The following is a 22,600-nucleotide window of genomic DNA, read 5'->3' as shown; positions in this document are numbered from 1 at the left end:
ATATTTTATTTGTTCTTAAGAAAAGAGTTGTATAATGCAGAGAACTAGATAAAATGTTTCACCCAAAAGAAGTATATACAGGCAAAACATAGATTTTTGTCTGAAATCATCAATATATTAACTAATTTATTGCATATAATGTTTTACCCAAAATTTGTAATGATGAGACTTACTTTTTAGCATTAGCATATGCTGACAAGCTGAGATCAACATCAACAAGTAAGGGCTTATTTTTCTGAGGCTTCTGCAACTGTTTATTTTTTTGCTTTTTCTTTTTTCCTTTTGGCGGTTCAGTTTCGTTTTTTTCAACATTGATGTCACCATTATCGTCATCTTCCTCCTCTGATAACAAGTATGGATTTCTATTAAAAATATTCAATAGTATTTCACTAATGTCAATGACATCACTTTTTTATTTTCAATTTTTCCTCAATAAAATTATAAATGGTTTACAGTCCTTAGGTAGGTTCAAAAATTATTTTAATGTAAATTGTTTTTTTCTATTATCTTCAAGGATAAATTTCAAGAAGATAATTTTAAAATGAATACAGAGAACAATTAAACAGCAAAATAGGTACAAGTATTAACTGCTTAACTAAGTCAAACTTACCTTAGCAGCATTGTAACATGATTTGTTTGCAGCTTTAATTCTTTGATTGCATTTGCAACAGGGTCTCCTTGAGCTTGGGCTTCTTTTACAATTAACCCAATTTCTGTCCAGTCTATCTGGTTGGCTAAAGCACTTCGAACTACCTGAATCGCTCTGTCAACTATTTGTAGGTTAATTTCTATGAGCTCTCCCTTGAGTTTATCTATTTCCTTAAGAGACAAACAAAGCACATTTACTATAATGCCAGTTAAAGTTATTTTTGAAAAAGCACGTGAAAAATCTAAACACAATACCTGAGCCTGCTGAAGAGCTTCTAATCTGTTTTCATGATCCTTTCGGACATTATCCAATTTCTTCAATGCTTGCTTTTCCTTTCATTGACAGAATAGATTTTTTTAAAAAATTAGACTTCTACTTCCTGGCACTTCTTTCTCTTTCTCCTGAAATTCACTACTCCACCCCAACCTCTACTCCCTCGATATTATCTACTTAGCTAAAGTTCTCCACATACATACATACACCCCAAGCCTATCCTACCCCAAAGTAGTTCATGCTCTAGAATTACCTCTCCTATCTACCTACCTTCAATTCTCTACTAAAGGAAGAATCTTGATTACAAGGTAGCATTTTATGTATGATATGCATCCCTAAAGCCCTTGCATTATCGAAAAAGGCATAATTCAAGACATTTTCCCATAGCAGCATAAATGTAAAGTTTGGGGGAATGTATTCTTGGCGTGTATAAATTACCAGAACAGCTTCTTTTTATTTCAATGCTGCTTTTTATTTTCTCAGCATCATTTTCAGTGTTTTACAAGGTACTCTTTTCCTAAATTAACAACACAAAGGCTTATAGTAATTATTTAACCTTTTATATAGCATTTTATCATACATTATACAAATCATACAAAATCAAAGTTATTGACTTCAGAGCAAATTTTCTAACACTAGTAATAGCATTTCCAACTAATCAGTGTTTGAATGCTGAATGAAATTACTACCAAATATATGAAAGATTTAAATTATAAGAATAACTTAAAATTAGCTATAAAGTAGTAGGTAACTAAAAAGATACCACATTAAATGCCAAAATAATTCATGGATATTCTGAGGCACATAAAAACATGGGCCTCAAATGTTACCGTAGTGTTTGTTTACTAGCTGAAGTGCTGGCACAATGTGGCAATCACATTAAGCAGTTCATTCAACCCACATGCTTTGAAATTATGCTAGGAGAAGGCAACTCACATAATTGCAAATTTCTGCAGATGAACTTTTAAAACTTTATTACTATTTTTGAAAAACCAAATCCCCTTCTAATTAAGAGTCACTTGTCATTTCCCATGCTATCTGGAGCAAATGCTCTAAAAACAAGGTCATATGCACTTGAAAAACACTGCATTTTAAACTCTCCTGAATATATCGAGTAGTTAAAAAACCCATTTTAAAAACAAAAACATTTTAACTTTATTAAATGAACCTATTTGTGAAGAAAAAAGTACCCTCCCACCCCCCAGCTTATTTAAAATCTCTGCAAAACATTATTTCCTTAACAGTAGTTTGACAAGTAGTGGGTTGTTTTATTGAAGCAAATCATACCAGGGGTAAGAAAAAGGCCTCACCTACTTACTGTATTTTTCTTTTAGAGAATATCTGATACACTGATGGAATAAATGAGGACATACTTATCAACAATGAGACCTCCTCCTTTATCCAAAGAGATCAGGGAATTCGCATGCTACTTCTGAAAGGTTGCCCAATTCCTACATGAAATCATCATCTATCCCTCACAAAGGGTAGTTGGTGTAATATATGTGATTTTATTACCATACCTGTTGTAAAGCTTTTAAGTCTATTTTCTGACCTTCTATCTTGGAATAAAATTCATCCACAGCCTTATTGAAAAAAAAAAAAAAAAAGACAATAACCAAAAAGCATGGTGCCTATTTCTACTCGCATACTAAGAATTTTTTACATCTGTTTTATTTCATAACATCACTCAAAGAACTTGAACAGATTTCTAGCAAATCTATTACATGGCTGATCAGTATTAAAAAAACTTAAGTTCAAATATTTAGTCTTTCATCTTGAAACAAACTGGCAACTAGTAAGTTTCTAACAGCCGTATCTGCGACTGCATTGATCCTTAATTCCAGACTCAGAGTGATTGTAAAGCAAGACTATTCTCAATCAAAGCAAGTTTAAATTAATTTAAAAACTCATATGCTATTTAACTGATCAGAAAAGAGAAATGGAAAACCCACCTTGTCAAATGATTCAAATTCTATATATGGACATTGTGAATGTTGAGAAAACAAGAAAGGATGAAACTCCTCATACCTGTAAAACATATTTATTATATCACATTCAAGAACATTAATAAACACTCAAAGCAAATTGATCCATGCCTATGTGCTTACGTTAGTATGTCTTCAGTTGGTTTATCTACCTCCAGGCTTGGTTTTATTTCTCTTTTCTGAATGATATATCCCTACAAAAATCCAAAGTTAAAATTTATTTCTGGCCATAATTAATGAAGATTTACTTTCCAATAGTGATGTTAAGTTAGTTTAATTTATAAAAATATCCTAGTCAGAAATAATTAGTTGCATTTATCAATTATACCACTTCTCATAATGATGTTTTTTAGGCTTGATGAGTATTGTTCAAAAAAACTGGTGTAATATCATAAACATGGAAGGAACGAGGAAAATGAAAACTAATCACCATTTCAAAAAGTGATGGGATTATGTGTTTTTTACATTTTTCTTTTTTTTAGATGCTCTGCCATAAGAAAAGCAAAAGCACTTTTACGTTAAGCAAATCAGCAGAGAAAATAAGTCAAGTTCATGTCGTTGGTAGGAAAATTTGAATTCATTTATAAATGAATTTGGACTGAATTTAGTTAAAATTAATTAGAACCTTTTAACTCACAGATTGTAAGTAAAGTTATATCTTGAAATAAGGGAAAATATATGCATAAAGATGATGTAATTCAGAGGGCATTACCTATTGGAAGAATGACAATCACCAAAGCTTTGAAAAGTGCTAGCAAATGAAAATGTGGTTCTCTATCTAAAATCAACCTAAGAAGGAATATTTTCAAATTCCCAACTTTTCTGTAGTGCCAATATTAACTTGACATAATGCTTCCTATAAAAGACATAGAACAAAAATTACAAATCAACAGCAATTATTCAAAAAACTACCCTAGAAGAGGCTGATTATAGATGTCACTTTTCCAAATTATGACAATAAAATTTACATATAGAATTTTTAATCACAAATTTAAATTCTGAAGATCTAAAAAAGAACAAAACCACAATAAGAAGTGGTGCTTGATACCTTTCCACTGAAGTTGGAGGTTGTTTTCATATAGTCTTCTGCTTTCTGCAGACAAACAAGTACTTTCTTAATATCTAATGGGAGAATAAAAAGGGAAAATGGAATAGCAATCACAAGTGCCAATTAACCATTATTAATCAATGTAGAAAAACAGAAAAGTAGAATACAGTAACTACAATATAATGCAAAGTGTTAAGAAAATTACAAAGAATTATTTCATGTTGGTGATCCATATATGTAAATAAGGGCATGTTCTGGCTACTCTATCATCCTTAATAGCTTTTATTGAATAATCCATCTTTCTCCCAATAATCTGAAAGCATCTTATTCATATATTAAATAGCCACATATATTTGAGCCTGTTTCTGAATTCTTCATTCTTTCTATAACTTATCCAAAAACTGTTTTAATTACTGTAGCTTCAATAATACATTTTTTTAAAAAGATTTATTTCTCTCCCCTTTCCCCCCCCGCCCCCAGTTGTCTGCTATCTGTGTCCATTCACTGTGTATTCTTCTGTGTCCACTTGTATTCAGGGGAATCTGTGTCTCTTTTTGTTGTGTCATCTTGCTGTGCCAGCTCTCCATGTGTGCGGCACCACTCCTGGGCAGGTTGCACTTTTTTTGTGCTGGGTGGCTCTCCTTATGAGGCACACTCCTTGCACGTGGGGCTCCCCTACATGAGGGAAACCCCTGTGTGGCACATGGCACTCCTTGCTTGCATCAGCACTGTGTGTGGGCCAGCTCATCACACGGGTCAGGAGGCCCTGGGTTTGAACCCTGGACCTCCCATGTGGTAGGCGGACGCTCTATCCATTGAGCCAAATCCGCTTCCCTCAATAATACCTTTTAATCTATGAAAGGGTTATTCCCCATTTATTATTTTTCAATTTTCCCATTTTCACATGCTTTTATTCCAGATATCAAATACATTTTATAAAAGCAAAACAAAAAACAATAGTAATAACAAAAATAACACCTGTTGGCATTTTGATTAGGATTGCATTTAATTAGTATACTTCAGAAATTAAAACATTCACTTTTAATTTGTATTTTTAAAACAAAACCTATAGTATGAAAATTATCCTTAGATGTTAAAAATTGACATATAATTCCAAAATATAAACACCAAGAATCATTTTAAAAGACTCTTATAAGAGAAACTGCAAGTAAAATTTGCCAAAGACCAAACCTTCCATTTTCCATAAATTTCCTTTAACTTTTTAATTATACTAATTTGGCAGTTAAATTCCTGAAGTAGTTATAAAAGCCTAATTAATTAATCACACAGCCACACTACAGTAGTACTGTATTCATGTATAATGAATAATGTGTGAATAATGCTATTTCTAAAAGCATTCCAGGTTCTGATTCAGAAGGTTAATATTAATAATTCAACTCCCTCAAGCTAGCCTTTTTTTTTTTTTTTTTTAAAGATTTATTTATTTATTTAATTTCCCCCCCTCCCCTGGTTGTCTGTTCTTGGTGTCTATTTGCTGCGTCTTGTTTCTTTGTCCGCTTCTGTTGTCGTCAGCGGCACGGGAAGTGTGGGCGGCCCCATTCCTGGGCAGGCTGCTCTTTCTTTTCACGCTGGGCAGCTTTCCTCACGGGCGCACTCCTTGCGCATGGGGCTTCCCCACGTGGGGGACACCCTTGCGTGGCACGGCACTCCTTGCGCGCATCAGCACTGCGCATGGCCAGCTCCACACGGGTCAAGGAGGCCCGGGGTTTGAACCGCGGACCTCCCATATGGTAGACGGACGCCCTAACCACTGGGCCAAAGTCCGTTTCCCTCAAGCTAGCCTTATATTAGAGACTGTCCCAGGTTGTATTTTCAATTTCTCAATCAAAGTAAGTTTAAATTAATTAAAAACCTCATATGCTAGTTAACTGGTCAGAGAAGACAACTGGAAAATTCTCTAACCCATAAAACTGGGGTGGGCAGAACAGACTAAAGTTGAAACATAATAAGGTAAGTCAAGAAACTGAACTGTATATTACTAGAGATCTGGCAGGCATATTAGAGTATGAAGCCAGGAATACCCCAAATATAGAACATTCATAAGTCAAATGCTTATTCATTACTTTTCCAGAAATAATTTTTACAGTTTTTTAAAAAGGAAATATAGACCCAACTTTTACCATTCAGACATACCTTTACTTTCAAATTTTTCATCCACTTTGACATTGCCAGAGAATCCATTTTCTATTAGACAGTGTTCTATCAGAGCGGGACCATAAGCTATAAAAGCATGAATATTATTATTTTTAGCATTTTCCTGAAAAATTTAACATTCAAAATATAGTACAAATTTATAGCCCAGTATAAATTATCTACTAAATAATAGTAGCTAATGAAAATAATGATTAGTTTATATTTATTTTGAAATGTCACTAGAAATGACAATTCAATTATTTGGAGAAATTTCAGACTCTTTAGAAATCAGTACCAATGTTACAGAAACTTAATGGAATTCCACCACAAAACAAAACAAAACAAAAAACAGATTATAAACCATGACCAAGTGGTCATGTATCGCAGGAATGCAAGATTGACTTAACAACCAAAAACTGATAACTGGGATACAGCACATTTAAGGATAAAAACCACATGACCATCTCAAGAGATGCAGAAAAAACAATTTAAAGAATTCAATGCCGATTCCTAATAAAAACTCTCAACAAAATAATAATAGGAAGGAACCTTCTCAACCTGATGAGCAGCACCTATTAAAAAACCCACAGCTAATATCATATTTAATGGTGAAAGACTGCATTTCCCCCTAATATCAGGAACAAAGCAAAAATGTCCACTCTCACCACTGATATTCAACATTATACTGGAGGGTATAGCTAATCCAGTAAGATAAAAATAAACAAATTAATTAATTAAAGGCATCCAGATTTAAAAGGAAGAAATATAAGAACCTTCATTATCTTTTTCTTTTTTCCTAGGAGGTACCAGGGATTGAACCCAGGACAGGGGAAACAGGCCCTCAAACACTGAGTTACATCTGCTCCCCAAAGAGAATAGGTTTTATCATTTGTTTTCAGGAGGTACTGGGCCAGAACCCGGGACCTCCTTGGGAAGCAGGCACTCAACCACTTGAGCTATATTTGCTCCCTCTGTAAAGAATCTTTATTCACAGCTGACATGATCTTAAATGTTAGAAAACCTAAAAGAATCCATAAAAAACTAGAACTAATAAACGAGTTTATGAAGTTTGTAGGATACAAAACCATATACAAAAATCAACTCTATTTCTATCCAAAAATGAAATAACAAAAATTCCATTCACAATAGCACTGCAAAGAATAAAATACTCAGAAATAAGGTTTCACAAAAGAAGTGTAAGATTTATACATTTGAAAACTTTAAAACATGCTGAGACAAAATAAAGATCTAAATAAATGGATGAATTTATTCATCAACTATATTGAGAAGACTCAATATAATTAAGACAGTAATTTTCCCCAAATTGATCTATAGATTCAACACAATCCCTATCAAAATCCCAGCAAGATTTTTTTATAAAAAGTAACAAGACAGTCCTAAAATCTATAAGGAAATGCAAAGGACATAGACTAGTCAAAACAATTTTGAAAAAGAACAAAGCTGGAGGATTTACACCATGTGATTTCAAAGAAATTATAGGAATTTGCCAGGGTAAGACTCAGACTTAATCCAAATTTACTAATTTTACCCACACTATATTAACAATTGGAAAATTCTAATAATAACAACTTTCTAATGTCTTCTAATTTCATAGAAGAGGAAGAGTAATTCCTTAAAGCTCAGTTATCAAGGATAACTGCCTACTCCAGTGTCTTTTCCACATTCTCCCATATGGATAAATGATGATCTTCCCAAGTGTGTTTATTGGATTATCTCCACTGAGTATCAAAGGGGCCTGGCAGATGCTGGATGCCTTGAGACCCAACTATAAAAAAAGCTAAGAAAGTGGTTATTAAACTGAAATTCACATTGAAAATATGAGAAATGCTGATTTCCTAGAAAACTAAGTACTGAAAGTACTTAGTATCTTGTATTTAAAGTACTAGATAACACAATATTAGTTTACAGGGCAGCAGACTTGGCCCAGTGGTTAGGGTGTCCGTCTACCACATGGGAGGTTCGCGGTTCAAACCCCATGCCTCCCTGACCCGTGTGGAGCTGGCCCATGCGCAGTGCTGATAGGCACAAGGAGTGCCCTGACATGCAGGGGTGCCCCCCGCACAGGGGAGCCCCACGCGCAAGGAGTGCACCCCGTAAGCAGAGCGGCCCAGCGCGAAAGAAAGTGCAGCCTGCCCAGGAATGGTGCCACACACACGGAGAGCTGACACAACAAGATGACGCAGCAAAAAGAAACACAGATTCCCGTGCCGCTGACAACAACAGAAGTGGACAAAGACGCAGCAAATAGACACAGAGAACAGACAACCGGGGTGGGGGATGTGGGGAGAGAAATAAATCTTTAAAAAAAAAAATTAGTTTATACAACTATATTGCTTTTAAATTAAATCTAACAGATAAAGTTCAAAACTCTGTAGTATAATAAAGATCTTTATTGAAATACTCTAATTATATAAAAGGTAATTTTAGGGAAACGGATGTGGCTCAACCAACTGGACTCCTGTCTACCATATAGGAGGGCCAAGGTTCGATGCCCAGGGCCTCCTGGTGAGGGCAAGCTGGCCCACGCGGAGTGCTGGCCCCGCACAGGAGTGCCACCCTGCATGGCAATGTCGCCCCACACAGGAGTGCTGGCTAATGCAGAAAGCTGGCACAGCAAGACGACACAACAAGAGACACAGAGAAGAGAAAATAAGACAGAGCAGAAGAGGGAGCTGTGGTGGCACAAGGGAATAATTGCTTCTCTCCCACTCCCAGGACGGTTCCCAGAGCCTCCTAATGAGAATACAAACACAGAAAAATATACAGCCAATGGACAGAGAGCAGACAATGGGGGGGAGGAGGGATAAATAAATAAACCTTTAAACGGTAATTTTAAACTTTCTACATTTATCAAAGTTGCTCTAATTTTCTACCAGAAATATAAAAAGATTTAAATATATTCGTGAAAACTATATCTCGCAAACATATTACTGCTATATGTAGGATTACTCACGAAGTAATGGGTTAAGAACTCTCTTCAGTAGTTCGCCCTTAGGTGCACTGGCTATTATTTCAGTCAGTCTATGAAACAGAATTGACATATCTCTTTCAATCTTATATTTAATAAACCTATGGCAAAGTTCATATTATATACATCAATTTACCTGATCTTTACAATAAAACCCTGAAATATAACAGAAATGAGTTTATATTGCAGGTAGGAAAATGGGTCACAAAAGTAATTTATCCAAGATTCACAGATTCCTAAGCAACAAAACTGGGATCTGAATCCAGGTTTTCTGTGATCAATCAGTATTTTTTCAAGTATTTCATATTGTTTATCCTCAATTTACCCATATATAAGTGAGATTAAAGAGCTTTTGTTACATAAAAGCTAAATATTTGTGGATTCTGGTGACTTATTTTAACACCTGAAATGTGGCTTTGCCTACTTAAGCATTTAACGACAACTCTTAAGGAGGCTACAGACCAGTGATTCTCAGTGTGGTCCCCAAACAACAGGATCAACGTCACTTGGCAATTTCCTAGAAATGTACATTCTTGGGCCTTACCCAAGATCTACTAATAAGAAACTCTGGAGGAAGGATAGGAAGCCTAGCAATCTATGTTTTAACAACCCCTACAAGTGATTTTGATGCATGCTAAACTTTGAGAACCTCTGCTGTGCCTTTCAGCCAACCCTGTCCAGGATCTCATTTTGTCTTCTCATAAAATAGCTAATAATTCCCTTCACTTTACAAAGAACTCATAATTAACATACGAAATAACCTAAAATTCATTTTAAAAAGGCATAAAGGTTTAACTGCTTACATGTACTTCTATGTAGTTCAAGCAGTCTAAATTTAGTGTTTTATCCAAGTAAACAATTTTTTTTCTCATCTTACAATTGTTTCCTATTCTGACACAAAACTTATTTCACCTCTTAATAAAATATGAAATCAATCTGTAAACAAAACACATTACCTTTCCAAAGTAATCAAAGGTTCAGCAGCTCTGGCATGATCAACTGGATAATGTTCTCGAACAGCAAATTTAACATCATCTGCCTCATCAGTTCGAAATCTTAGGATATTTAAAATTAGGTACTCATAATCTGTAAGAACAATGTTCCCCTGCAATGGAATAAAAGATAATTTAATGCTTTTCCAAATGATTCCTGAAACTTCTTAAAAATTGAGAAAGAAAATGTAGTCTCTTAAAAACCTAATCAGTGGTTACAGAAATTAAGTTACAAAACAAAAAGAGAAACTGAGTCAAACATCTAAACAGCACTCCTCGCACTTATCCAGTCCATGTTTATCTTCCTACAGGGAAATAAGATAAGCAAATTCTAAAGAACCACTTTGAAACATAGTGAAGAATTCAAAGATATTTAAAATACATTATCTGGTGGTTCTGCTGAAGTCACTAAAAGAAGCACAATAACCAAAACCTTGAAGACAACCAGCTGAGCTTACTGTTATACTCTGAGGCAGGTCTACAAACACTGTGGTTTATCAAGAGAAACAGAAGAGAGATAAATTTCAGAAGTCAAGCAAGTGTGTTACGTGCAGACTAAACTTCAAAGAGCTTTTTAATTTCACTGCAATTATCTTTCAGTAGCTATGTGACAAGAGAAATACAGATAAATTATACTCTTTGCCCAAATAATTCCATGTTTGGTAATGCAGGCTAATGAAATAACTCAATTAACATCAAAAGCTATATGCTTAAAGATATGCACCGCAGTTTATTTACAATAGAAAAAGATTAGAAGCAGCCTAAATGTAAAAATTAGGGAACCTGTTAAATAAGTTATGATATACAACATAACAAAATATTAAGAAATAGTTAACTATTGAAGACTATGTAACAAAAAGGAAAATGTTTATAATGTCAAGCAAAAAATATCAAAACACAAAAAATATGTATTCTAAGAAGTGGAAGGCAAATATATGCAAAAAATGCAAGTATTTATTAAGGATTTAGGATTAAAATATCTTTAAAATGTAATATTGTTACATAACCTTTTTGATAAAAAACTACCCACAGAATAAAACATTCTAAATGATTTATATGCAGTGGAGACAGGATTGTTGCATAATTGAAACACAGAAAATAAAGTCACAAATTGCCTCAGCAATGGGTTAGAAGCTAGTCATAAAAAATAGTTTCATGCAGAATTACTGATTGCAAGAGAGGTGGCTTCAGTAAGTGTAGTCACCATTCACTCTGATGAGATAAAGATGAGAAGTTACTAGGTGTTGAAAGAGCAATAGCTACTTCTAAAGGTTATGATCTCAAAGCAACCAGGGATTTCAAATATAACCATTTATTTAACTTAAAGAATGGAAAAGTTAACTGGAGAAGGAAAGTAGGGGGCATGGAAAGAAGTCTGTATAGTAATCTCTTGTACTGGTTTGGGAGACTTATCTTGAAGGGGAGACAAATGGACCATATATAGCGCCTTATGCATAGACAGCTCTCAGTAAATATTTGTTGAGTCAAACTGTTCAGTTATCAGAAGCATTTGGATGATCCTATAAGGCAGATGTTTCCCTAACAGGAAACAAAAGTTTCCAAAAAAGTATTTTTTGAGAATCAAATCAAAAGAATCTGTGATCAAATACGTTCTGGAAAATATTATGAAACATATCTGAAAATATTATGAAACATCCCACTCTGGGATATTTGTAAATCATATTTTATATTAAAGCACTAAGAAATCCTAGAGTTAACTTTATTCCCAGGTTCCTCAAACTTTTTTGACTAGTGGACCTATTTTTCCTACTATTTTCAAAGGAAATGGTATCTCAGGAACTTATTTAGGAAAGGACTGTGCTTGACTCTGATGTATTCAAATAAGCCACCTTCTGATCTTAACTTCCTTTCCCCACAGCTGTTCTTCCCAGAACCTTCTTATTAACATTATTAAGCCTACTTTCTTTTTTTTTTACAATTAATTTTTTTTTTATTTTTAAAAAAGCTCTAGAGTACATAAATGTTACATTAAAAAAATAAGGGATTCCCAAATGCCCACTCCCTCCCCTTCCCACACTTTCCCCCATTTACAACATACTTCAAATGTGGTACATTTGTTACAACTGATGAACCCTTATTGAAGCACTGCTACTAACCATGGACTACAGTTTATATTAGTTTCATTTTGTCCTGCACAATATTGTAAGTTACGACAAAATACACAATGGCCTGTAACTGTCACTGCAATGTCATGCAGGACAAATCCAATGTCCCTAAATTGCCCCCATAGTATACCTATTCTTCCCTCTCCCATCCCTCAGAACCTTTGGTGGCCAATGCCTTTACATGAATGATAAGAGTTCTTCCATTGCTAGAATAATAATAAGTCTAGAGCAGAATCATAAATCTACTTTAGTCCATTGTTCATTCCCCAATCTAGAGGATTTTGGGATGGTAATGACCACTCTGTTTCTAACTGAGAAGAGTTAAGCCTACTTTCTTAAATGAATTTGAGTAGCAATAGGCCTTTCCCTCAAGATCTAATCAACTCTAGATAAAACATCCATTAAAATTCCAGATATGAGGAAGCAGATGTGGCTCAACTGATAAAGCATCCACCTACCATATAGGAGGTCCAGGGTTCAAACCCAGGGCCTCCTGACCCATGTGGCAAGCCGACTCATGCACAGTGCTGATGCACACAAGGAGTGCCATGCCACACAAGGGAGTCCCCCACATGGGAGCCCCATACACAAGGAGTGCACCCCGCAGGGAGAGCCGCACGAGAAAAGCACAGCCTGTCCAGTGTGGCGATGCACGCACGGAGAGCTGATACAGCAAGATGACACAACAAAGAGAGACAGATTCCCGGTGCCGCTGACAAGAATCCAAGTGGACACAGAAGAACACACAGTGAATGGACACAGAGAGCAGACAACGGCGAGGAGGGGGGGAGAAATAAATAAAAAATAAATCTTTAAAAAAAACCAAACAATGTACAAGGGTTTAAAAAAAAAAAGACGACACTATAAGGAAACAGAAGGTGAAAATATACATAGAAAAATAATGGATCTTATGGTAATGAAAAGCATAAGAGAAAAGATTAAAAATACACTAGAATAATACAACAGAATTGAACAGGCAGAGGAAAGAATTACTGAATTAGAAGAAAGGAAATCTGAAATCACATAGATACAGAGCAGTATCTCAGGAAACTGACAGCACAAAGCATACAAACATACATGGAGAAGAGAAGGGAAAAGGGACAGATGTAGAAATAATGGCTGAAAATTTCCCAACTCTTTTGAAGAACATGGATATATATGTCCAAGGAAGCACACTGTACTCCAAAAAGAATAAATACTAACAGAAATACCTCAAGATATATACTAATCAGACTGTTAAATGCCAAAAATAGAGAATCCCAAAAGCGGCAAGAGAAAAGCAATCCAAGACACACAAGGGATGTTCGATAAGATTAAGTACGGATTTCTCATTAGAAATCATGGAGGTGAGAAGGCAGTGTGATATGATATAGTTAAGGTACTGAAAGAGAAAAACTGCCAGTTAAGAACTCTGTACCTGGCAAAAAACTGTCCTTCAAAAGTAAGGGAGAGGGGAGCAGTTATAGCTCAGTGGTTGAGCTCCTGTTTTACATGTACAAGGCCCTGGGTTCAATCCCTGATACCTCCAAAAAAGAAAAAAAAAGTGAAAAATTTTGAAAAAGAAAAATATGTGGGAGAGATTAAAATATTCACAGATAAACAGAAACAGACAATCTGTCAACATGAGGCAGTCCTATAACAAATAACAAGTACAAAAGGGAATTCTGCAGGATGAAAGGGAAAAGACAGGACAGCAAGATTTGGAGGAGATTGTAGAAACGAAGATTATCAGTAAGCATAACTTAAAAGAGTAAAACAGACAAAAATAACATTGACATGGGAAATAGACTTGGTCCAGTGGTTAGGCAGTTCGTCTATCACATGGGAGGTCAGCGGTTCAAACCCCGGGCCTCCTTGACCCGTGTGGAGCTGGCCCATGCACAGTGCTGATGCGCGCAAGGAGTGCCCTGCCACGCAGGGGTGTCCCCCCCCCCAAATAGGGGAGCCCCACACACTCCTTGTGCGCCTGGAAGGAGAGCCGCCCAGCGTGAAAGAAAGGCAGCCTGCCCAGGAATGGCGCCGCCCATACTTCCCGTGCCGCTGACGACAACAGAAGCGGACAAAGAAACAAGACACAGCAAATAGACACAGAGAACAGACAACGGGGGCGGGGGGGGATTAAATAAATAAATCTGTAAAATAAAATAAAATAACATTGACATATTACAGAGAACAGACAACCAGGGGAGGGGGGGGGATTAAATAAATAAATAAATCTATTAAAAAAAATAAAATAAAATAACATTGACATATAAAAGCCTAAGGATAAAATGGAGGCAAGAAGGCAGTGGATGATATATTTCAAATACTGCAAGATAAAACTTTCTAGTCCAAAATCTTTTATCTGGCAAGATTATCTTTCAAAAATGAGGGTAAGTTTAAAATATTCATAAAGAGTATGTAACCAAGAAACTAGCTTTGCAAGAAATGCTGAAGAAAATGCTACAGCCTGAAAACAAAAGACAGGAGAAAAAGGCTTGGAAGAGAGTCTAGAAATCAAGATTATATCAGTAGATACTAAGAGTGGCAAAAATAAGATATGATAAATAAAACCCAAAGGTCAAAATGGTTAAAGTAAGTACTGCCTTTACAGTAACAACACTGAATGTTAATGGATAAAACACCCCAATTAAGAGACACAGGTTGGCAGAATGGATTTTAAAAATACGATCTATCTATATGTTGTCTATAAGAGACTCACCTTAGATCCAAGGACACAAATAGGCTGAAAGTATGGATGGAAACCAATACTGCGGTCGCCCCTGGGGCTGAAGTGTGGTTTGCTGACCTGGCGGGGGGCGGTGGCCGTGGTAGGCCTATTCCAAACCGCTGCCCCCATAATAGGGTGGTTGGTCGGGCCCACCGCCACCCCTGAAGGAAGCTCGGCATGGGCGCAGAGTGCCCTCGGGTCTCCCCTTCTCGGCAGCCATGCTTCCACGGCCGCCCCTCCTCCCGGATGGTGCCACACGATGCCTTGTGGGGCGGCACCCTTCTTCTTCTTTCTCCCTGCGCAGGCGCAGGGCGGAAAAATCCAGTCTGCCCTTTTCCCCTCCCCCAACAGCAGCAACAGCCAGGCGTGGGCGGGAAACTCCAGTCTGCCCTCTACCCCAGCAACAGCAGCCACCAATCACTAAACCCTGCCACTTCCCCCAGCAACAGCAACAGCCAATCCCTAATCACCACCCCTCCCCCCTCCAGTACCGCCCACTGACCTTTCTCCGGCAACCAATCAGAACAGGGCGTGGCTTTGACCAATCAGCCTTCCCCAGCCCTTATAAAACTGTTGCCTCTCCCTCAATAAAGTGGACTTGCGTGTTTACCTTGTCTCCGCGGTAGTTCTGCCATGCGCCCTCCAGTCCTGAGAGCCCCCGACAAGGGCCTGGCCTCCCTTGTCCCCAGTTCGTCGCCTGCTTCTCTGGGCGACCCCCTCGTCGCCGGCTTCGCCAGGCGACCCCGTCATCCAAACCGCGCAACCCCTGTGAGACCAACCCCTCATCTGCTGCCGGACCGACCCCTTGTCCCAAGTGGGACCGACCCCTCATCCAAAGCTGGACCAACCCCTCGTCCGCAGCCAGACCCCACCTCTACCGACCGAGCAAGCCGCCGCAGTTGGCGCCCAACGTGGGGCTCGAACCCACGACCCTGGGATTAAGAGTCCCATGCTCTACCGACTGAGCTAGCCGACCGAGCAAGCCGCCGCACAATACTCCAGGCAAACAGTAAGCAAAAAAGAGCTGGGGTAGCTATACTATTATCGGACAAAAGAAACTTTAAGTGCAAAACTGTTGAGAGAAAAAGAAGAAACTACTAATAAAAGGGGCAATCTTCCAAGAAGAAAAAACAACCATAAATATTTACACACTTACCCAGGGTGCTCCAAAATACATCAGGCATGGGAAGTGGACATGGCTCACTGATAGAGCATCTGCCGACCATATGGCGGGTCCAGGGTTCAATATCCAGGGCCTCCTGACCCATGTGGTAAGCTGGCCCACGCGCAGTGCTGCCACGCACAAGGAGTGCCGTGCCACGCAGGGGTGTTCTCCGAGTAGGGGAGGCCCATGCGCAAGGAGTGCACCCCACAAGGAGAGCCGCCCCATACAAAAAAAGCACAGGCCACCTAGAAGTGGTGTGACACACACAGCAAGCTGACGCAAGATGACACAACAACAACAACAAAAAGCGACAGGTTCCTGGTCCCGCATGACAAGAATGTAAGCGGACACAGAAGAACACACAGCAAATTGACACAAAGAACAGACAATGGGGGGGGAAGGAGAGAGAAATAAATAAAATAAAATCTTAAAAAAAAAAAAAAAGAGCATGAAACATGGGATTGTATATGGGATTGTATAACACAGTGAATCCTGTGGTGGATGAGGATTATAGTTAGTAATACAAATATTAAGAATGTTCTTTCAGGATCTTGAATAGAAGTACATCATTTAAAAAAAAAAAAAGTACATCACTAGTACAGGGTGTTAGTAATAGGGTAGTATATGGAGAAAAAATGCACCTAAAACAAAATATGGATTACAGTTAAAGTAACATTTTAATATTCTTGATCTATGTAATAAAGGTACCACACCAATGTTAAGTGTCAACAATGGGGGGGGGGGTATGGGAATGTTGCATATTTTAATTTTAGAAAAATGTTTTATGTCACAGAAATAACCAAATTTCCCCTATAAGTTATACAGTTTTATAGAGTCAGTTGTCTAGGCAGACAGGGCCTCTTAAACAGCTTGTATATTATATAGCTACATACTTCCATGGGATATAAATGTACCCTTGTTGCCATGTTTTCTGGATAGCAGAGGCCCACATAGTAGTAGTAAACTTCCCTCCAGGTGAGGTACAGCCACTTTCTCAAATAAGTTTCCCAAAAGCTCTGTAATATATGATTTTTGCCTAATAAAGGAAAACAGGCAAGCCAAACCCTCAATCTTAATGACTGCACTTATAAACCTTATTCCTGTAATAATGAAACTAAGCCTAGGGATTATTACCAAACATTAATCAATGATGCATTTGAAGAAAGGCCTTTATCAAAAGGGGAAAATATTAAATAGATATGCCTAAGAGATTTCAAAGTGAGTCAGGAGGTCATTCCGGAGGTAACACTTATGCAGGTCCCAGCCAGACTTCAGAAAATACCACAAATAAAAGTAATCCTGAGGACACTAGAGACATCCAGACACCACAGGCAAGACACACAGCCACACAAAATCAACACCCCCTCAGAATATACGGGAATATATGGAAAGCTATTTCCCCAATATAACATAGTTGCACTCATTTGTAAGTCACCTAATCATGAGTCTTTTACTTCTTTTATTTGAACCTATAATTTTCAATATACTTGTTAAGTATACAGGGACTTAAACCGGCCCTGAAACTCAGAAGATATGCAACCAACTCTATTCTCAGTTCTGTACATGCCATGGACAACTAACAAAACAATTGAGATGAACCAGTCATGTCTCAAAAGCAAGGAGTGTCTTCAACTGCAAGCAAAACAATTCCTCTGCCCCATTGTAACAATGTCCCTTCTCAAGCTCAAGCAGAGTGGACATCATCCCAAATTTCTCTTTACTGAGAAAAGAACAATAATAAAGGGGGAATGTAACCACTGACTAAAGCAGACTTATAGTTATTGTAATTATAATTTTGTTTTAAGAATAACTTGTAACATTAATATAAAAAAAACAAAAGAATACACTATGATTCTATTCATTTGAAATTCAAAATCAGGCAAAACTAATCCATGGTACTCAAAGGGAAGAGAGTAGTGCCCTATGGAGAGGACAACAGGACCATTGTTTTAGAGGTGCTGCCAGGAGGCTTCTGTTGTGTTAGTGAAGATCCATTTCTTATCCTGATGGTGAGTACAGAGGTATTATGCTAGGCAGCCTCTAAGATGGCCCCTGATGATCCCTGCCAATCCTCTACTCTTTAATGTGAGCTGGACTTAGTGACCTGAATATAGTCAAAGTCATAGGATTTCATTTCTGAAATTACATTATAAAAAGCCTGGCTTCCTTCTTGGATGGCTCTCTCAGAATACTCACCCTGAGGGAAATCAGCTGCCAAGGTGGGAGGCAGCCAGCCCTCTATCGACCATGTGAGTAAGCATGGGAGTAAAGTCCGCCAATTAAACATTCAAATGAGACCACAGCCCCGAACTACAGCTTAACTGCAATCTCATGAGAAAACTGAGCCAAAGGTATCCAGCTAGGTTGCACCCAGATTTCTAACACAAGAAAATGTAAAATAATAGATTTGCTATTTTAATATACTCACTTTTAGTGTGATTTGTTATACAGTCATCAATAATACAGGTATGTTCACTTTGTGATAATTCAAAACACTGTACACTAATGATGTATATGTCTACCTCTAATAAAAAGCTTAAAACCATTACAAATGCACTATAAAGAAATTTATAATTTAGCTCTACATTTACAATTTGTAAAATTGCATAGCATTCTAGTAGGGGGATCTACCTTAATTATTTAGCCACTCTTATTTAAAGAGATTAAGGTTCTTTCCAAGTTTTAACTATAATAAATCCTTTGATGAATATCCTTGGTATTGTCCTACCTGAGTATCTCATTAACTTCTTAGGATAAATTCCTACAAGTGGAATTCTTGGGCCAAAAGTTATATATATTAACTTTGAAAGTGTTGTACAGTGTCAAACTATTCTCCAAAAAAGATGTTCTCCTTTGCTGTTTCTCTACATTCTTGCTAATACTAGTTATTACCAAACTTTTCAGTCTTCTATATAGTTATACTGAAAGAAAGACAGGACGAAGGGAAAAGAAAAATATTCTCGTTTTTATTTCTTCAGTAATTGGCACTTGTGTTTATTCTTTTTTTGAACTGTTTAATCAGTGCTTTATTTATATTCCCACTTGAGTGCTTTATGAGAACTGCATATTAGGGTTATGAACATTTTATCTACTATCCAGATTACAAGCACATTTTGCCAGCATTTCATCCTCTAATCTAGTTCATAGCTTTTTGGGGGTTTGCTTGTTTTTTAAAAGACTTATTTTATTTATTTCTCCCCCCATACGCCCCATTGTCTGCTCTCTGTGTCTATCTCATTAGGCGGCTCCAGGAACTGATCCTGGGATCTTCCAAGTGGGAGAGAGATTACTCTCTTGCACCACCTCAGCTTCTCTGTTCTGCTACACCTTCTTATTTTCTCTCCTGTGTCTCTTGCTGTGTCATCTTGCTGTGCCAGCTCTCTGTGTCGGCCAGCACTCCTGCACTGGACAGCTTTCCCACACAAGGCAGCATTCCCACACAGGGCAGCTCTCTTGCACAGGGTCGCATTCCCACATGGGCCAGCTTGCCACATGGGCCAGCTTCCCTTATCAGAAGGCCCTGGGCATCAAACCCTGGACGTCCTATATGGTAGATGGGAGCCCAATTGGTTGAGCCACATCCATTTCCCAAAGTTTTTTTACCTTGCATAAGTTTTCAAATTATTTCAGTAGTTAGGATCTATCAAAAAATGTTTCACTATTAGGATTAAAAGTCTTTTTCTTTACAAATTTATCAGTAATCCATAATTTCATCTAGTATTTCCATGGATTCATTATTTTATATTTAAATATTTGACACATGTGATATTTACTTTGCTATAAGGAACAAACTAAACATTCCCAAGATAGACTCTGGAGACCAATGAAGAGAGTAAGAGGAAGAAAACAAGGATGGTGAGGCCATAAGTAGTTCTATCCCCAAGACTGACAGCACCCAAGACAGTATGAAAACATGTCAATGTCCCTGAGTACCAACCACCGTTTTATTTTTAATGCAACTTTTTGACTAGTTTCTATTTGCACTACATTATTCCTGAATATCATCATTTAGTAATAACATACATTATTCCTGAGTATCAGCTAATTTCTTCAATTCTCAGATTTCATCTCCTATATTTATAATACTATTCTACATGCTTACAGTCTGCTGAAATCCTAATCTTCAGAGAGTAGTAGAAAATATTTTACTTTCACAGCACCTGATTATTTCCTAGCATGTCAACAACCTTAGACACAGAAATGCCCTCCACCCATATTTACATGTTTACACCACTGCATGAATGGTTTAAAATATAATGATAAATCCTCTTTCACCCCATCCACCCCAAATTTAACTTACCCTGTCATAAAGTTCAATGATTAAGTGATAAGCAGCTTCATCACTTCCAAACTGAAAATCTACAATTCTATCCACACCAAGCTGTTTTGCACTGACTAATCTCCGACTCTTCAAATGTTTTCGGCACTAATAAGAAAACAGAAGAAAAAGGCATTTGAATAGTAAAATTGAATTTCTAATCATTTGGTATTGACTTATAAATAAGTTTCTTCTCATAATCATCAACAATAATATTTCAAAAGTAGCAAATAAAAGATTGTAGCTATAAAATAAATGTTTGCAGATGATAAATAGAGGAGAAATTTTATTTTGGACAACGGATAGCTAATTTTGAAATTCTTTCACATTCAGTTTTTAAGTAGACAATGGACTTACAGAAAAATGTGCTTTGTTGTTTTATACCACTAATTCTTTGTTCTAGTCCTGATGACCTCACTCAAAATATCCCTATCCCCTCAGATACATACCTTTATCCCCTCAGACATCCAGATCCACCAATTTTTAAAAGATTTTTTACCATATGTGCTGTATTATTCTAAATATCCATCAATCAATCCATCTATCAATTCATTTTCTGAACACTTGAATGTAGGTTGTATACATCTTGCTTCTTAACACTTAATTCTGCCATGTATAAGAACATGGATATTCACTTATGTACCCACCTTAAATGCAGTTATCAAGTTCAAGAAATTTAACAATGTAATAAAGCTTAGAGTCTATATTCCAATATTATCGTGTATTCCAATAATGTCCTTTTCAGCCTTCTCTCCTCCCCTGCTAGATTACATCCAGGATCATGTATTGCATTTAACTTTGTCTCTTTAGCTGCTCTTTTTTAAATTGTGGGGACATATATATATATATCATAAACTTTCCCCATTCAATTACTCCCAAATATGTCATTAAGTAGAATTAACTACAATCACAATATTGCAGTACCCTGACCACCTTCCCTTACTAAAACATTCCCATCTCCCCAAAGAGAAACCCTTTACCCACTGTGCATTAACTCTCCATTTCCCCCTGGCAACCTGTACTCTTAATTTCCATCCCTATGAATTTATATTTTCTCCAGTATTTTCTCTGTAGTTACCACTGTGCTTTATTTAACATTCTATTCTATTAACAACCTCATTTGCTTTGACACCGACTTAACCTCAATAGTGCATACAAACTATGTTCCTATATTCCTCCATCTCCCCTTGTTTATGTAGTTTACATCACAAATTCATGTTTACACATTATGAGTCCAAATCCACTGATTTTTCATTACATTTTATGCATTTGCCTTTTGGGTCCTGTAGGAAATAAAAAGTAGAGTTACAAACCAAAACTCCAATAGTAGTGGCATTTATATTTACCCATGTTGTTACTCTCACTGGAAATTTTTATTTCTTCATGCAGCTTCATTATATTGTCCTTTGTGTTCAACTTGTTTCACTGTTCACGAAAATGTTGCCTCTCTTTCGGCTTTCAGAATTCTCTTTACCTTTTAATTGACAATTTGATGTTGCTAAAGAACTCCAGTATCTCTTTAAAACTGGACTAGTGGTAATGAACTCCCTCAGTTTTGTTTATCTGGAATGTCTTAATCTCGCACTCATTTCTAAAAGACAGTTTTGCCAGATAAAGAATTCTTGGTTGGCCATTTTCACCTTCAGGACTTCAAATATGTCATCACATTTCCTTTTTGCTTCTATGGTTTCCAGTGATAAACTGGCATGTACTGAGGCCCTTTTGTATATGGCATGTTCCCTCTCTCTTGCAACTTTCAGAATTCTCTTTGGCATTCAAGTTTGATTATATTATGCCATAGCATGGGTCTACTGGTGTTTACCCTGTTGAGAGTTCGTTGAGTGTCTTGGATGTGTATATTCATGTCTTTATTTAATTAGGGATCTCCGTCATTATTTCTTTGAATATTCTACCATATTCTTTCTCTTCCTGGGACTCTTGTCATAATACATATATTGGCATGCTTGATGGTGTCCCACCATCTTTTCTTCATTCATTCCTCTTTCTAATACTAAAAGTGGCCGATTTCAATTGTCTTACCTTCAAGTTTACTGCTAGTTCTAATCTGCTCTTGAACCTCTCTAGGAAATGCTTAATTTTTCACTGTGGTCTTCAGCTCTGTTTGGTTCCTTTTCGTAATTCCCACCTCTCTATTGTTATTCTCTTTGTGTTCATCTATCATTTTTCTGAT

General features: G+C 37.0%; 1 protein-coding gene and 1 non-coding gene across 3 annotated transcripts in view; both read right to left on the bottom strand.

Moving 5' to 3' along the window:
• NEMF (nuclear export mediator factor) overlaps positions 1 to 22,600 on the bottom strand; it is a 70,044-nt gene that overhangs the window by 41,884 nt on the left and 5,560 nt on the right. For both annotated transcript variants that reach the window (XR_009185004.2, XM_058293451.2), the window contains exons 4-14: positions 20,392 to 20,517; positions 10,055 to 10,203; positions 9,084 to 9,151; positions 6,110 to 6,196; positions 3,956 to 4,029; positions 3,031 to 3,101; positions 2,875 to 2,950; positions 2,443 to 2,505; positions 904 to 981; positions 611 to 819; positions 174 to 362 (exon numbers count right to left, since the gene is read on the bottom strand). Coding sequence is in view for 1 of the 2 variants with exons in the window: in XM_058293451.2 (XP_058149434.1) it covers positions 174 to 362; positions 611 to 819; positions 904 to 981; positions 2,443 to 2,505; positions 2,875 to 2,950; positions 3,031 to 3,101; positions 3,956 to 4,029; positions 6,110 to 6,196; positions 9,084 to 9,151; positions 10,055 to 10,203; positions 20,392 to 20,517 (1,190 nt within the window). In the remaining variant the exon portion in view is untranslated. The remainder of the gene's footprint in view (positions 1 to 173; positions 363 to 610; positions 820 to 903; positions 982 to 2,442; positions 2,506 to 2,874; positions 2,951 to 3,030; positions 3,102 to 3,955; positions 4,030 to 6,109; positions 6,197 to 9,083; positions 9,152 to 10,054; positions 10,204 to 20,391; positions 20,518 to 22,600) is intronic.
• On the bottom strand, positions 15,830 to 15,902 carry TRNAK-CUU (transfer RNA lysine (anticodon CUU)). Its single transcript has one exon. It is a non-coding gene; the product is annotated as a tRNA-Lys (tRNA).

Source organism: Dasypus novemcinctus, chromosome 3, assembly GCF_030445035.2.
Source record: "Dasypus novemcinctus isolate mDasNov1 chromosome 3, mDasNov1.1.hap2, whole genome shotgun sequence".
Taxonomy (NCBI): Eukaryota; Metazoa; Chordata; class Mammalia; order Cingulata; family Dasypodidae; genus Dasypus; species Dasypus novemcinctus.
The sequence above is the reverse complement of the archived record's forward strand: the minus strand, read 5'-3'. Positions and strand labels throughout refer to the sequence as shown.